At 38.7% G+C, this 15,495-nt stretch overlaps 1 protein-coding gene across 1 annotated transcript in view; it reads right to left on the bottom strand.

The window, feature by feature from the left end:
* Positions 1 to 15,495, bottom strand: part of LOC150107748 (aquaporin-7-like) — a 110,556-nt gene that overhangs the window by 32,556 nt on the left and 62,505 nt on the right. The window contains exon 3 of the mRNA XM_090391510.1: positions 8,077 to 8,214. Coding sequence (XP_090247636.1) covers positions 8,077 to 8,214 — 138 coding nt within the window. The remainder of the gene's footprint in view (positions 1 to 8,076; positions 8,215 to 15,495) is intronic.

The raw sequence follows: 15,495 nt of genomic DNA, 5'->3' as shown, positions 1-15,495 counted from the left end.
AGTGGGGTGTTGCTACAGACCCAGGAGCACGGAGGATGGGGACCAGGAGATGTTTAGACAACTAAGTTTGGCAAGTGCAAGAAGAATGATTGTTATGGGAGATTTTAACTACAGTAGTATAAATTGGAGAGAGAGGAAGATGCATGTAGCAATAGTGGAATGGAATTTCTAGAATTCTTAAGGGACAAATGTCTTAGGCAACATGTAACAGAGGGAACAAGAGGTTCAAGAGTTTTAGATTTGGTTATAGCATCAGAAGAGTTGATAATAACTGAGATGACATCTCTCCCACCATTTGGAGAGAGTGACCATATGGTTTTGACTTGGAAGATGAATAGACATGCAGGAGTATCAAAGAGACGGGAACTTATGCGGAATTATAATGCAGGTGATTATAATAGTCTTAGACGTCAACTTCGGGAAGTTTCATGGAGGGAGGAATTGGAAGGCCGGGATATCGTTAGTGCGTGGGAAATTGTGAAAGAATATTTGTTAGCAGCAGTGGTAAGTTGTATACCACGAGTGAAGAAGAGGACACAATTTGGAGTAAAGTGGATGACAAACAATATTAAACAGGAATTGCATGTGAAAAAGAGGCTATGGAAGAGATATAAGGAGACAGGTGAAGAGAGGATGTGTGAATAATATAAGACACAGGCCAGAAGAGTGACTAGTGTGGTAAGGAAAGCGAAACTGGAATATGAGAGGAGATTGGCCCTAAGATCCAAAGAAAATCCTATGGAATTTTTTAGCTATGTGGCCAGTAGGAGGAGAAATGACTGTTGAAGAATGATATTGTGGGATAAAAATGGGAATAGAGTGACTGATGCAGAAGACATAGTGGAATTGTTCAATGACCACTTTATTGGAGTATTTCATCCTGGAGGAGTCAATTTTAATGCTAGAGGGATAGGGCAGGTTCAAGGATTAGAGGTACAGGAGGAGAGTGTGTTTCAGATACTGAGAACTCTGGATGTCAATAAAGCTTTGGGACTGGATGGTATTTCACCACAAGTTTTGAGAGAATGTGCTAGGGAACTGACAGTGCCTGTAATCTGGCTTTTCAATGAAAGTCTGGTTTCGGCAAAGGTGCCCAGGGAATGGAAGGAAGGTAAGATAGTGCCATTGCATAAGGGTGGTAACAGACTGGAAGTGTCTAATTATAGGCCAGTTTGTGTGTCATCAGTAGTTGTTAAGATCTTGGAAAATGTAGTGAGGGACCATATACAGCACTGGGCAGATGAGGGTAATGTTATCTGTGAGAGTCAACATGGATTTGTGAAAGGGTGCTCTTGTTTTAGCAATATGCTAGCCTTTTATAATAAAGTTACAAGAACATTAGAAGAGGGAAAGGCATATACTGCAATTTTCTTAGACTTAGCAAAGGCATTTGACAGGGTGCCACATGATAAGCTGATATTTAAGTTGCAACACATGGGTCTGGATGTCAGATTGGTCAACTGGATTCAGGATTGGCTGTCTGATAGGTATCAGAGAGTTGTGTATGGTGGAGCAGTTTCAAGGAGACAGAAGGTTACAAGTGGGGTCCCACAGGGCTCAGTACTAGGACCTATATTGTTTAACCTTTATATCAATGACATTGCCAGTGGATTGCAAGGGGATATTCAGTTGTTTGCAGATGATGCGAAGCTGGGAAGGATTATTAGTAATAGTGCAGATGTGGTAGCCCTGCAAGAGGATTTGAATAAGCTAGACAGATGGGCAAATGAATGGGGATTTCAGTTTAATGCAGCAAAATGTAAGGTCTTGAGGTTTGGGAAACATCGATAGGATGCTGCATACTCTTTGGGAGGAGTTATACTGGAGGAAGTTGGGGAGACAAGAGATCTGGAGTTGATGATTGATAGAAACCTGAAGTTTAGGGGACATACTGCAAAAGTGGTGAAGGTAACACAGAGGATTGCTGCAATTATGAGAAGGACACTGACCTGCAGAGTTAAGAGGGTTATCATTCCGTTGTATAAGTCTCTGATCAGACCACACTTTGATTATTGTTCTCAGATTTGGTCCCCAGGATTTGAAGGGGAAAAAATAACTGTGGAAAAGATACAAAGACGGATGACAAAGATGGTCTCAGGACTGTATAAGGATAGTTATGAGAATCGGCTGAGGGAATGTGGACTGCAGAGTTTGTTGGATAGAAGGAGAGGTGATATGATTGAGACTTTTAAACTGTTGAGAGGTGGTTACAGGGTTGACACTGGGGAGTTCTTTCACTTGGTTGAACAGCTGGAAGGAGTGATGACAAGAGGCCATCCCTGGAAGTTATGAAAGGAAACTGTGAGCAAGAGAGTGAGGAGTGGTTTCTTTGCATGGAGGGTGGTTGAGCCGTGGAATGCATTGCCTGATAGAGTGGTGAGGGCGAGAACGGTCAATGAGTTTAAGGAGTGGTATGATAGACTTTGTGTTTCTTAGGGGGAACCTTCCCTCGATGAGTCTTGACAGACTTTATGTTCTTAGGAAGGTCCTCCCACGATGAGTCTTTTGACTCCATGCAGGCCTGAATAATAATAATAATAATAATAATAATAATATTAGAGTGGCCCTACCTTCAGTGACAAGCCTCTGTAGTCTCGGTTTTTATTGACAATGCCGTTTGGTGACAAATCCCATTTAGATTGCAAAGCACCTTTAAATGGACTTTTTAACAGAAAACGAGTTAGCTGATCTCATAGAGTTTGCAGGGTTTTTTCCTTTCTAGAAAGCAAAATCCTGCAAACAGGCACTGGCCTGAGGAACACATATTAACAGATATAATAGCTGGCATTATAGTTTTAATTGCTCTGCCCATAATTTCAAAACAATAGCCACCTCTAATGTCTAATCATGAGAAGTCCACACTATCAATTAAATATATTACATGGTCATGCATTCACCTCTTCTGGTAATGCATCTCCTCTCATCACACACATCACATAAAAATCTGCACATTACTCCCTTGATCAGGACTTTGTTTTCAACACTTGATTCTACCTTACATCTTTCACATATGTTAGAATGAGAAAGCAGGCAGTACAGTATAGCAATCTCATATTTACAGGTGGGAGGCTTGACAAGACGTAATGAAATAATCTTTACCAGGATTTAAGATAGGACTGATGCTGTTAGAGAAGAAAATGAGATACGTGAAAGGGTGGATGAGATTATTGTTATGGTTGTTACAAATAACCTGAGAAGTAGTGTGAATCAGGCAGCAAGAGATCTAAGGTTAATGCTTGAGGTTGTATAACAGAAGAGTGTGAGAGGAAGGATAGTGAGCATGTTACCCAGGTATGATAATGCAGAGTTGAGGAGGAGAGCATACATAATGAATCGTATAATAGAGAATGTGTTGAAAGAGAGGTGTGCAAGAGATGGACTGCATTTGAATGAGGAAGAGTGTAGGCATCTGTTCTCTGGACAAATGAGTGTTAGCACAGGAAAACTAGAGTTGTCAGGGTAGCTTCTTATGGATACAGTCACATGTGAGAAAGAGGGAGGGATGATGCAGAGTCTAATCGAGTCTAGAGAGAATAATAATAGGAATAGAAACACTGACAATGTACTGGCATTTCTTTATACAAATGTCAGGAGTATTAGGGACAAAGCAGATGAAAATGTGACACTGATAGCCTAAGCTTATCCAAAGATTACTGGGATCAATGACACATGATTGATGGAGGATGATATATATATGCATATGGAGAATCATATATGGACAGGAATATAAGTAGGAGGGTATAGCATATATTGGTAGGATAGGAAAGGAAAGGCAAATGTGGTGGTGGGATATTACTTATGATCAGTGATAAGCTGTACCCTCTCGGGTGGAGAATTTGGGAGAGAAGAGAAGAATGGCGCTAATGGTTTTGAGAGCATATGGTCTGAGATGAAGGTGGGCAGGACAAGATATTTAGTGGGATGTTGATGTAAGCCAGAGAACACAGAGGGTGAAGAGCAGGAGATGTTTAGGCAGTTGAGTTTTACACATGTTACACTTCTGACATTGAATCATCTTAGAAAATTCCACACTGCTCACTGCATTTAATACTTACTATGCACTCAGTCTCAGTATTGCGAATAAATACATTTTGGGAAATGTATATAGTTTTTGAAGATATTACAAAAAAAGAAAAAAGTATCTTTGCTCCAGCAATTCTACCAGCTATTTTGTACTGAAGATACACACAGCTTAACTGGACATTAACTGTATAAATTTGTAATAGAATCATAAAGAATTATTTATAATTTTTACTTTTTATGTAAATAAGCATTATATGTAAAAAAGCATTACACAATTAAATGACAAAAAGTGAATTGGAATAACTAAAGTTTAAAAACCAACAGGGGGTGCTTAAGAATCACAGCAGTATAACTGAGAGGAGACCTCCACATAGCCTTTAAAGGAATGCGGAAAACTGACCAGGGCTTCTGACTTAATGTCCAATCCTCACCTTCTCGTGGTACACCCTGATAGGTATCTACTTGGATACTGAACGAACGAGGATGGGCTTGCAATTTGGGATTTAGCTGACCAAATTGTATTTTTATTGGTTAAACCAAAATAAAAAATGACGGTACAACATGACAAAATTTCATGCCAGCTGGGGTGTCGCCCGGTTAAACAAGGCCCCCGTTGTTTTCGCCAGGGAACCAGGGCGAACAGCGAAAAGTCAGCTACTGGAACAAATCTGAAAACAAACCCCACCTCACCAGAGTTAAAGATCGGTACTATCAACATAAGAAGCCTGAATGGCAAAGAAATGGAGCTAGCTGAGGAATTAGATAAGTACCAGATCAACATAATAGGGGTGACTGAAACAAAAAAGACCAAAACTGGTGAGATCTTTTCTGAGCAATAAATACAAAATGTTATATTCAGGAAATGACAAACAAGGAAAAGAAGGAGTAGCCATAGTATTCAACACTAAATACGAGGCTAATCTTCTTGAATGGCAGTCAGTCTCAAGTAGAGTAATGTGGGCAAATATGAGAATGGGGAACTGGACAATGAGACTTATTTATGCCTATGGTCCCACAGAAGGATCTACTAAGGTAGAAGTGGAGGAATTTTTTGATGCTTTAGAAAAAGCAACTGACACAATGAAAAAGGAAAAGTTGGTCCTTGTTGGGGATCTGAATAGCAGAGTAGGAAATGATTGTGAGACATACAAAAATATTTCGGGAAAATTTGGAGAAAAGAGCAAAGCTAATAATAATGGCAAATACCTGTTGGATTTCTGCTCAGGACATGGACTGGTTATTACTAACACCATGTTCCAACATAAAAATGTGCACAAATTCACATGGAGAGAAGAGGCAAGGAATAAGAAAAGTCTCATTGACTATGTTATTGTTGATGGTGATGTTTTCTCCCTGGTGCAGGACACCTGAGTGTACAGAGGATTTAAAATTGGAAGTGATCACTATTTAGTCTTGAACAGGATAAAATTGAATTTCATATTGAAAAGAATAACATGTAAGAAAGTTTTAAAGTGAATAAAAGTTGAGCAGCTCTCAGATGTGAACTGTAGACTAAATTACACGAAGATTATTGAAGAAAAATTGAAAGAGTTTGAGAACAGGAATCAAACCTTGGAGATTCAGTGGCAAACTCTGAAGAAAACATTGATTGATTCTAACAGAGAGGCATGTGGTGAGGTTGTCTGCAAGGATAAAAAAATCAGAACTCCCTGGTGGACACAGGAAGTTAAAGAGCTCAGTGAAGGAAAAGAAGAAAGCATATCAAAAGTTCATGTCAAATAAGTCAGCTTGTGTTCTTAGAGAATACAGAGACAAATGCAAGAATACTAAACACTGTGTAAAACTAGCTAAACAAAAGTCATGGGAAGACTTTGGTAAGAATATAGAAAATAAATATCAAGAAGGTGGCAAAATATTCTGGAGGTTGTTGAAGAAGCTTAGGAATGGAGGAAAGAGTGCTATAAAAGGAGTTAGAGATGATAAAGGTGTCGTGAAAATGGGAGAAAAAGATATCCTTGAAGTATGGAGTAATTACTTTGAAAAACTGCTAAATGAAACAAGCAGTGATAACAGCACAGTGGTAAAAAACACTGACCAGACATGCAGTCAGGAATACCATATCCATACTGAAGTAGAAAAAGCCATCAAAGTCTTGAAATGTGGAAAGGCAGCAGGAGTAGATGATATTCGATCAGAAATGCTGAAGTATGGTGGTATAAGAGTCTTACAGTGGCTGCACTGCATAGTTCAGAAATCCTGGACAGAGGAACGAATTCCCGATGATCGGAGTAGTAGAGCTCTCATAATACCCATATATAAAAAGGGAAATAAAACTGAATGTGAGAATTACAGAGGTATTTCCCTACTGAGTGTTCCTGGCAAGATCTATGCAAGTATACTTGAGAAACGGTTGAGAAGAATTGTGGAAGAAAAGCTTGGTGAAGAACAAGCTGGATTCAGGCCAAACAGAGGCTGTCAGGATCAGATCTTCACTTTACGACAAATAGTTGAGAAAGCATGGGAATATAACAAACATCTGTATTTAAGTTTTGTCGATTTGGAAAAGGTATATGACAAGGTGCCAAGAGAGAAGCTATTCAATATGCTACAGTTATATGGTGTCGATGGGGCATTATATCAAGCAATACTTAGTCTTTATTTGAGTTCTGAGTCTGTAGTCAGAATTGAAGGAGGTACAGGAAGATGGTTTAATGTTAAATCTGGTGTGAGACAGGGATGTACATTGTCCCCTCTGTTATTCATTATCTATATGGATCACATTATGAAGGAAAGTGGTATGGAACTGATATCAAAATTGGAGATGTTAATGTGAGCACTTTGCTTTATGAGGATGATGTTATACTTCTAAATAAATCCGCTACAAGTTTCCAAGATTCCCTGACTAAATTTAATAACTGTTGTAATAGATATGGTATGAAGGTGAGCATTAAAATGACAAAGACAATGAAAATTAGTGATAGTCTTGGACCAGCTATCTCTAATTAGCTACTGGTGGAGATTGAACTATCCAAACATTAGATACGGCTAAAAAGGTCTTGTTATTTCCTATAAGGGAATAAAAGACATTACAATTTTTTTTTTTTGCTAAAATTGTGATGACAGCACAAGAATTCTGGCAGTGATACAGAGAAAAATTACTTGTAGAAGTAAGGAGATTATGGTTCCATTGAATAAGGCCTTGGTTAGGACTACTGTGCACAAATTTAGTCACCTGGTTTTCAAAAAGAATGAAGCAATATTAGAAAGGGTAAAAAGGAAATTGACTAAGAATGTTTCTGGTCTCTGGAATATTAAATAAAAAGTGGAGAAAATACACTTTGGAGAATCCAGTAGATAGGAGAAAGGGGGAGAGAGTTTATGAAGGAGACATTAATTCATAAGGCGCTTTTATCATATTAATTTTGAAGAGATTTTTCATGTAATGGTAGCAGATGGGAGGAAAATTAAGTCATCCCTGGAAGCTGTATAATCAGGTAGGAGCAATGCTATGAGTGAGAAGTGAGAGCAGGTTTTTTGTATGGAGAGGGATAAATGATTGACTCATTATACAGTTTAATGGAATAAATATGGTTTAATGGAATAAATAAGTGCATTTATTGCATTAAACATTATTGAGCTCAAACCAGCACATCAGTCTCAACAGTCAATGGATAAATGATTTGAATGTATTGCATGAGATCATATTGACTGTGAGAATGTAAATGTATTTAAGGCATGGTATGATGATCTGTGTGTATGACAGAGGGACCTCTCATGATGAGTTTTTGACTCTATGGAGGTCTGAAGATAGTAATAATAACAATTTGTGTCTGGGTTATATAGTTCAATCACTGACAATAGTTCAATCTTATAAGGTTGAGCTATTGTCAATTATTATTATATTATTATTATTACCCAAGACCTCATGGAGTCAAAGACTCATCAATTATAGTCCTCCAGTACCAAATACCTGAAGGTTTTTGGAAAGAGCAGTTACTGGCTCATTCATATTTATATTTGGCTCATGTGTCCTCTAATAAATTAGTTTGGTTTATGGATATATTATAAATAATATGGAAGTGCCTTTCTTACCTTGATATACCAGAAACAACACTGCTGCTGAGATGAAAGCACCAAGATATTGTGCAAACATATATGGAATAACCTTCCGCCATGGAAATTTTCCAATGGTGGCAAATGCTACAGTTACAGCAGGATTTACATGGCCTCCTAGAAATAAAAAATAAAAAAAGCTCAGAGGATACAACAGCATTTCCAAATTGAGATATATTGATATATAACAATTTAATTGTAAATTACCACTTATATACAAAAGAAATTAATAGAACTTTGGGTCGTAGGAGTCATAGTGACCTTCCCATAATGCATAGCATTATACATACCTGTAAGGATGTGTGCTTTGCATTATGGGATACCGAGGCAAGTGAAGTGAAGTCATAAGCTTCTATATATACGAGTTGCCCCAGTCCTGAAAATAGTTTAGGTGCAAACTTGTTTGCTTACACTTGGATAAAGGATTAAACCAAGTATATCATTTCTTGGCATCTTTAATTTATAGTATAACCAAGTGGGAAAACTTCCAACATTATAGTAACGATATAAACAAGCAGAACTATCTAACCTGGATCCCAAGTTTCACAAAGAAAAAAATTTATGAAAATTATAACTTTATAATTTTTTTATCATTTTGTGTTGGCTACAGTTGATGTTGATGGTAAGCATTTGTACCAATTAGTCCAGGATCCTAATTACCGCTCTTAGGTCTATTATTATTATTATATCACACCTCCAGGGAGTCCAAAGACTCATCGAGGGAGGGTATCAACTCTACAACTCTTCGTCTCACTACTCCACCAACCTTCATCATCTAACACCAACGCCATCTACATCTGACTACCACCAACCAGTAGTGCTTTCACAGACAATCACAAACATTCATGCCCACAGCGGGATTTGAACCCGTGGCCTTTTGGCTGGACAGCGGATATGCTAACCACTTGGCCAACCAGGCCGGCTAAACAGGTCTAGACAGTAACTATGTGTGTGCATTTATGCAGTTACATATAGCACAACTGGAAGAACGATGGTACATTCACAACATGCTTGTGTACTTTGCCTGTAAAAGATCGGTTCTTCTCATTATGATAGGAATCTTTATATGGGTTTTTAGATGAATATCAATTAATAAAGATCGTGTGGAGTTAGCAGGCTTTTCCATCCTGCATATAGGCAAATCTATAATACAGTTTACAGACAAAAAAAAAAGTAATATTAGTGGGAAGTAGATGCAGTTATGTGTCAAAGGCAAATAGTGCTATTGTGTGTGTGTGTATATGGAGAATTAAGTACTGAGGAATTAAGTGCCATTCCATGATGAGTCCTTGGAGGTGTCACATGATAATATGAAAAAAGGTATGCTGATTAGAAGACCTAAAACTGTTTCTCCTAAGGTTACTATAATTACCAAAAAAAAAGAAAAAAAAAGTTAGAGATGACTATAACTGACCTCCAGACTATAACGGACATTGTTCAGTCAGAGGCAGGAGATTCTCCACATAGATGACTGGTATGATAGACGGCAAGAATAGCGAGAGAAATATGAACGAAAAAATGAGAGTGGGGAGTGTGGAAAGGTTGAATGATTGTGAAGTTTTTGGAGACGGTCCCAATTGGGAGGATGAATGGCAAACAAGAGTAGCTGACTTGCAGAGAGAGAGAGATGAACTGAAAGAGCAAGTGGAAGATGAGATTAGGCAAATGGAAGGGATGAATGCAAGGTGAATCAGAGTAGGAGTGAGAGAGAGTTATCGAAATAGTAGAAGAGGAGAGAATAGGAACAGTAGAAGAGAGGGAATGAGAGTTATGAGAATGATAGAAGAGGAGAGAATAGGAACAGTAGAAGAGAGGGAATGAGAGAGAGTTATGAGAATGGTAGAAGAGGAGAGAATGGAAACAGTAGGAGAGAGGGAATGAGAAGAATGCAAAGGAGTGCTGGAACCAGGGATAGCGTGATGTCAGGAAGGCAGGTGAACATAGAGAGAAAGTGTTAGAGGAGAGAGAGTGAAAGAAGCAGATGAGCAATCGAGGAACGGGGTAGTAAGAGGTGTAATGTATTGGACTCAGTGATCCGTGTGGCTATGGCAATTAAGAGGGGTGAAAGGGTGGATGAGATGATTGTGATGGTAGGAATGAATGATTTGAGAGACAATGTAAATTGAGCGGCAAGACATATGAGATTCTTGCTTGAGGTGGTACAAAAGAAAATGCAGATAGGAAAGACAGTGTGCGTGTTGCCTAAGTATGATAGTGATGAGCTGAGCAGAAGAGTAGTAATATCGAATAACATAATAGCTAGAATGTATAAGAAGAGAAGATTGGAATATGTGGATGCTTGGAGGGTGTTTGAAGACAGAAAGAAATTGTATGCGAGAGACAGCTTGCATTTGAATGAGGAAGGACGTAGGCATGTGGAGAGATTGCTGTTCTGAACGGGTCGGTGTGTCAATACAGGGAAACTAGAATACCAAGGAGTGGATGTGAGCAGGGGTAGTCTCTTGTGGGAATGGGTACTTGGGAGAAGGGGGGGGGGGGACAATATCAAGTAACGCTGAGCCCAGTGGAGTCTAGAGGGGATAATGCTAGGTATAGAAACAGTGGCATTTTTATGCTTTCTACTAATGTCAGGAGTATCTGGAATAAAGGAGAGGAATTGGTGGTGCAGATAGCATCAGCCTGGCCAAAGATTATTGGGATCACTGAAATGGTTGAGAGAAGAGGATATAATAACAGAAATAGAAGTAGCAGGGTACATCATTTTTCAGCAGGATAGGAAGGGAAAGCATGGTGGTGGAGTATTGCTTATGATAAGTGACGACTTATGTCCTCTGAGAGTGGAGGCTTTGGAAGGCAGTGACACTAATGATTTTGAAAGCATATGGTGTGAGGTAGAGGTGGGCAAGATGGGATATATAGTGGGGTGTTGCAACAAACCAAGGAGCACAGGGTGCATGGACTAGAAGATGTTTAGACAGTTGAGCTTGGCAAGTGCAAGAAGAATGATTGTCATGGGAGATTTTAACTACAGCAGTATAAACTGGGGAGAGGAAGATGCATGTAGCAATAAGGGAATGGAATTTCTAGAATTCTTGAGGGATAAATGTATTAGGCAACATCTAATAGAGGGAACAAGAGGTTCAAGAGTTTTGGATTTGGTCATAGCATCAGAAGAGTTGACAATAACTGAAATGACATGTCTCTCACCAGTTGGAGAGAGTGACCATGTGGTTTTGACTTGGAAGATGAATAGACATGCAGGAGTATCAAAGAGATGGGAACATATGTGGAATTATAAGGCAGGTGATTATAATAGTCTTAGACGTCAACTTGGGGAAGTTTCATGGAGGGAGGAATTGGAAGGCTGGGATATCATTAGTTCTTGGGAAATTGTGAAGGAATATTTCGTAGCAGCAATAGTAAGCTGTATTCCACAAGTGAAGAAGAGGACACAATTTGGTGTAAAGTGGATGACAAACATTATTAAATGGGAACTTCATGGGAAAAAGAGGCTATGGAAGAGATATAAGGAGACAGATGAAGAGAGGATGTATGAAGAATATAAGACATAGGCCAGGAGAGTGACTAGTATGGTAAAGAAGGTGAAACTAGAATATGAGAGGAGATTGGCCCTAAGATCCAAAGAAAATCATAGGGAATTTTTTAGCTATGTGACAAGTAGAAGGAGAAATGATTCTGGAAGAATGACATTGTGGGATAGAAATGGGAATAGACTGACTGATGTAGAGGACATAGTGGAATTGTTCAATGAACACTTTATTGGAGTATTTCATCCTGGAGGAGTCAATTTTAATACTAGAGGGATAGAGCAGGTTTGACGTTTAGAGATGCAGGAGGAAAGCGCATTCCAAATACTGAGTACTCTGGATGTCAGTAAAGCTGTGGTACTGGATGGTATTTCACCACAAGTTTTGAGAGAATGTGCTAAAGAACTGACAGTTCCTTTGACCTGACTTTTCAATGAAAGTCTGGCTACGGGAAAGGTGCCCAGGGAATGGAAGGAAGGAAAGTAAGACAGTGCTATTGCATAAGGGTGGTAGCAGACTGGAAGTGTCTAATTATAGGCCAGTTCGTGTGTCATCAGTAGTTGTTAAGATCTTGGAGAAATTAGTGAGGGACCGTATACAGCATTGGGCAGCTAAGGGTAATGTTATCTGTGAGAGTCAACGTGGTTTTGTTAAGGGGCACTCTTGTTTCAGTAATATGCTAGCCTTTTATAATAACGTTACAAGAGCAGTAGATGAGGGAAAATCATTTTGCCATTTTGCCATTTTCTTGGATTTAGCAGAGGCATTTGACGGAGTGTCACGTGATAAGCTGACATTTAAGTTGCAGCACATGGGTTTGGATATCAGGTTGGTCAACTGGATTCAGGACTGGCTCTGTTAGGGATCAGAGAGTTGTGTATAGTGGGGCAGTTTCAAGGAGGCAGAAGGTTACAAGTGGGGGTCCCATAGGGCTCAGTACTGGGACCTATATTGTTTAACCTTTATATCAACGACTGTCAGTGGATTGCAGTAAGATATTCAGTTGTTTGCGGATGATGTGAAGCTGGTAAGGGTTATTAGTAATAGTGCAGATGTGGTAGCCCTGCAAGAGGATTTGAATAAGCTAGACAGATGGGCAAATGAATGGGGATATCGGTTTCATGCAGCAAAATGTAAGGGCTTGAGGTTTGGGACATATCGATAGCACACTTCATTGCAGAAGTTGTACTGGAGGAAGTAGGGGAGACGAGATCTGGGATTGATGATTGATAGAAAGCTGAAATTTAGGGGACATATTGCTGCAATACTGAGAAGGATGCTGACCTGCAGAAATAAAAGAGTTATCATTCCGTTGTATAAGACCCTGATCAGACCACACTTAGACTATTGTTCTCAGATTTCGTCCCCAGGATTTGAAGGGGACGAAATCTGATAAATTAACTGTGGAAAGCGTACTGAGGCAGATAACAAAGATGGTTTCAGGATTGTACAATGTTAGTTATGAGGATCAGCTGAGGGAATATGGACTTCAGAGTTTGGTAGATAGAAGAAGAAGAGGTGATATGATTGAGACTTTTAAACTGTTGACAGGTGGTTATAAGGTTGACACTGGGGAGTTCCTTCGCTTGGTTGAACAGCGGGAAGGAATGATGACAAGGGCCATCCCCAGAAGTTACAAAAGGAAGCTGTGAGCAAGAGGGTGAGGAGTGGTTTCTTTGCATGGAGGGTTGTTGAACCATGGAATGCACGGTTCAACAAGAGTGGGTAAGATGGAGCTTTATTAATTGATACGGAGGAACTAATGTGAACTTACATACAGGAAAAATGTCTCCTGTATGTAAGTTCACATTAGTTCCTCCATATCAATTAATAAAGCTCCATCTTACCCACTCTTTTTTCCTGTATGACAAACTCTGCAATCCAAATTCTCTCAGTCTATCCTAATAGTTATTATTCCCTAATCCTGATATTGTAGTTATTTAATGTTGAACTCTCTTCAATTGGGTAGCCACATGTCTCAAAAAACCCTCAGGAGTTTCCCAATTGTCATTCATCGTCTCTGACCCTGTATCCCACAATGCAAATACTAAATGATGTAAATGATTTAATTGGTTAATTTTTGATATTTAATCAACTTAACATTAGATTATATTTGCATCAGTCATTAAAGATGTTTAGATGTAGCCAAATTTCAAGAGATGGTGAATTGTGTAATGGAGTGGTGTGCACTCCCATGAATTATTATTATTATATGTATATATTCCTCATGGTGTATTTTTTATTCTATATGAAAAAAATGCTTTCTGAATTCACTCTCCTTACACTGTCTTCTTGACCCACCTGACCCCTCACCCCATTTTTCTGTCCACCTTGAATTCTTGTTCTCACATTCTCATCTCTCACACTACTCTTCTCTCCTGTCCATTCACAAACACTTGTCTCTCCTGATCTACTCTCCTGTTTGTACACATCCTCTCTGACTTCCTCTGATCCCTGGTTCACATCAATCATGACACTTCCTTCTAGCAATAGTCTCTCTCTAGTTGATAGCGTGCATACAAAATCCCTTTGTTGACTTGTCTCAGTCATATCTCCTTTGTTTCATCTTTTTACCAATACCTGCAATCCGCATTCCCTTGATTTATTTTCATAGTCAATGTTTTTTCATTTTTGCACTTTTTCAAAACATGTCCATGAACTCCATGTGAGAAAAACCAAACTGTAGTCTAGGTTTTGAGTTAGGGCTTTGTGAAGGATCAATAATTTTGTGATCTTGTCAGTGCCCTTCTTAACCTGGTAGTAGCATTTTAAATTGTCTTTACTACCTTTACAATATGTTTCCTTGAATTTCAACTCCTTGTCACACTCAGATCCCATGCTTTCTCAAGCTCTTGGAGCATAGTCCAATCAATATAACACATAGCCTGCATGCAATCTCCTCAATGCACCTGGCTGAAATTGATATTGATAGAAATCATTCTTCTCCCACAAATATGTGATCACTTTGTGAATATTTTTTATGTGACTCCCACTCACAAAAGGTTGTAAACCTGTAAACCTATAGTACATTAGTACTGTATGTGGGCTGAGGACATTTTTTTTCTGTTTTTATTAATTTTATATATTTTTGGAGTATTTTTATTTTTTACATTGTTTAGAAATCCTGTTCTAGAACCAAACATGGAACTATTTCAAGCCATTCCACGTCTCCTATAAGCAGGATTGTGGTCACACTGGGCACTGAAATTCATCTCACACCTAAAGACAATCACAAACATCCATACTTATAGCAAGATTCAAATCTGATGCCTGTTGGTTGGAGACCTGGATGGCTTTTAAGCTATCTATATATTTTTTCTTTGTAGATTTTTATTCGAGATTTTTCTGTTTCTATGAATGATTAGAAACAGAAAAATAAAATTTTTCTGTTTCTAATCTATAACACTCTTAGAGTATTGTATATAATGCTCTTGGAGTGTTACCTATGATACTCTAAACCTTTGACAGGCATCCTTTATTGGCTTCTTTCCCCCAACACTAGTCTCTTTCAGTCCTGAAATGGGAGAAGGGGAAATGATTTAACTAAAGCAATCAGGCAAGTGTATTATGTCTGTTAATCACTGTGTTTCTAGCCAGTTTGTCTATTCTATGGGGAAAAAAATCCTATGTTAACTATACAAAACTACTAACTTACCGTTAGTTGAAAGCCCTTATAAAACCTTTTTACATCCTAGCAAAATCACTCCCACAACATCTTTAATGTATAAATTGCATAGCAGAGGCAAGTTAGAGTCTCCTCTATCATCCTGAATGTCAGCCATATTTTCTTCAACTCTACTTCTCCATATGCTACCCTTTATATTTATCAGGAGCCTGCATAGCACAGTAGAAGTGGCGTTTGCAGTCTACGGTGCTTGACCGTACGAAG

This window comes from Typopeltis vanoorti, chromosome 4 (genome assembly GCF_054136105.1).
Source record: "Typopeltis vanoorti isolate ZY-2024b chromosome 4, IOZ_Tvanoo_1.0, whole genome shotgun sequence".
NCBI classification, from domain to species: Eukaryota; Metazoa; Arthropoda; class Arachnida; order Uropygi; family Thelyphonidae; genus Typopeltis; species Typopeltis vanoorti.
This window is presented reverse-complemented; position numbering and strand designations above follow the sequence as displayed.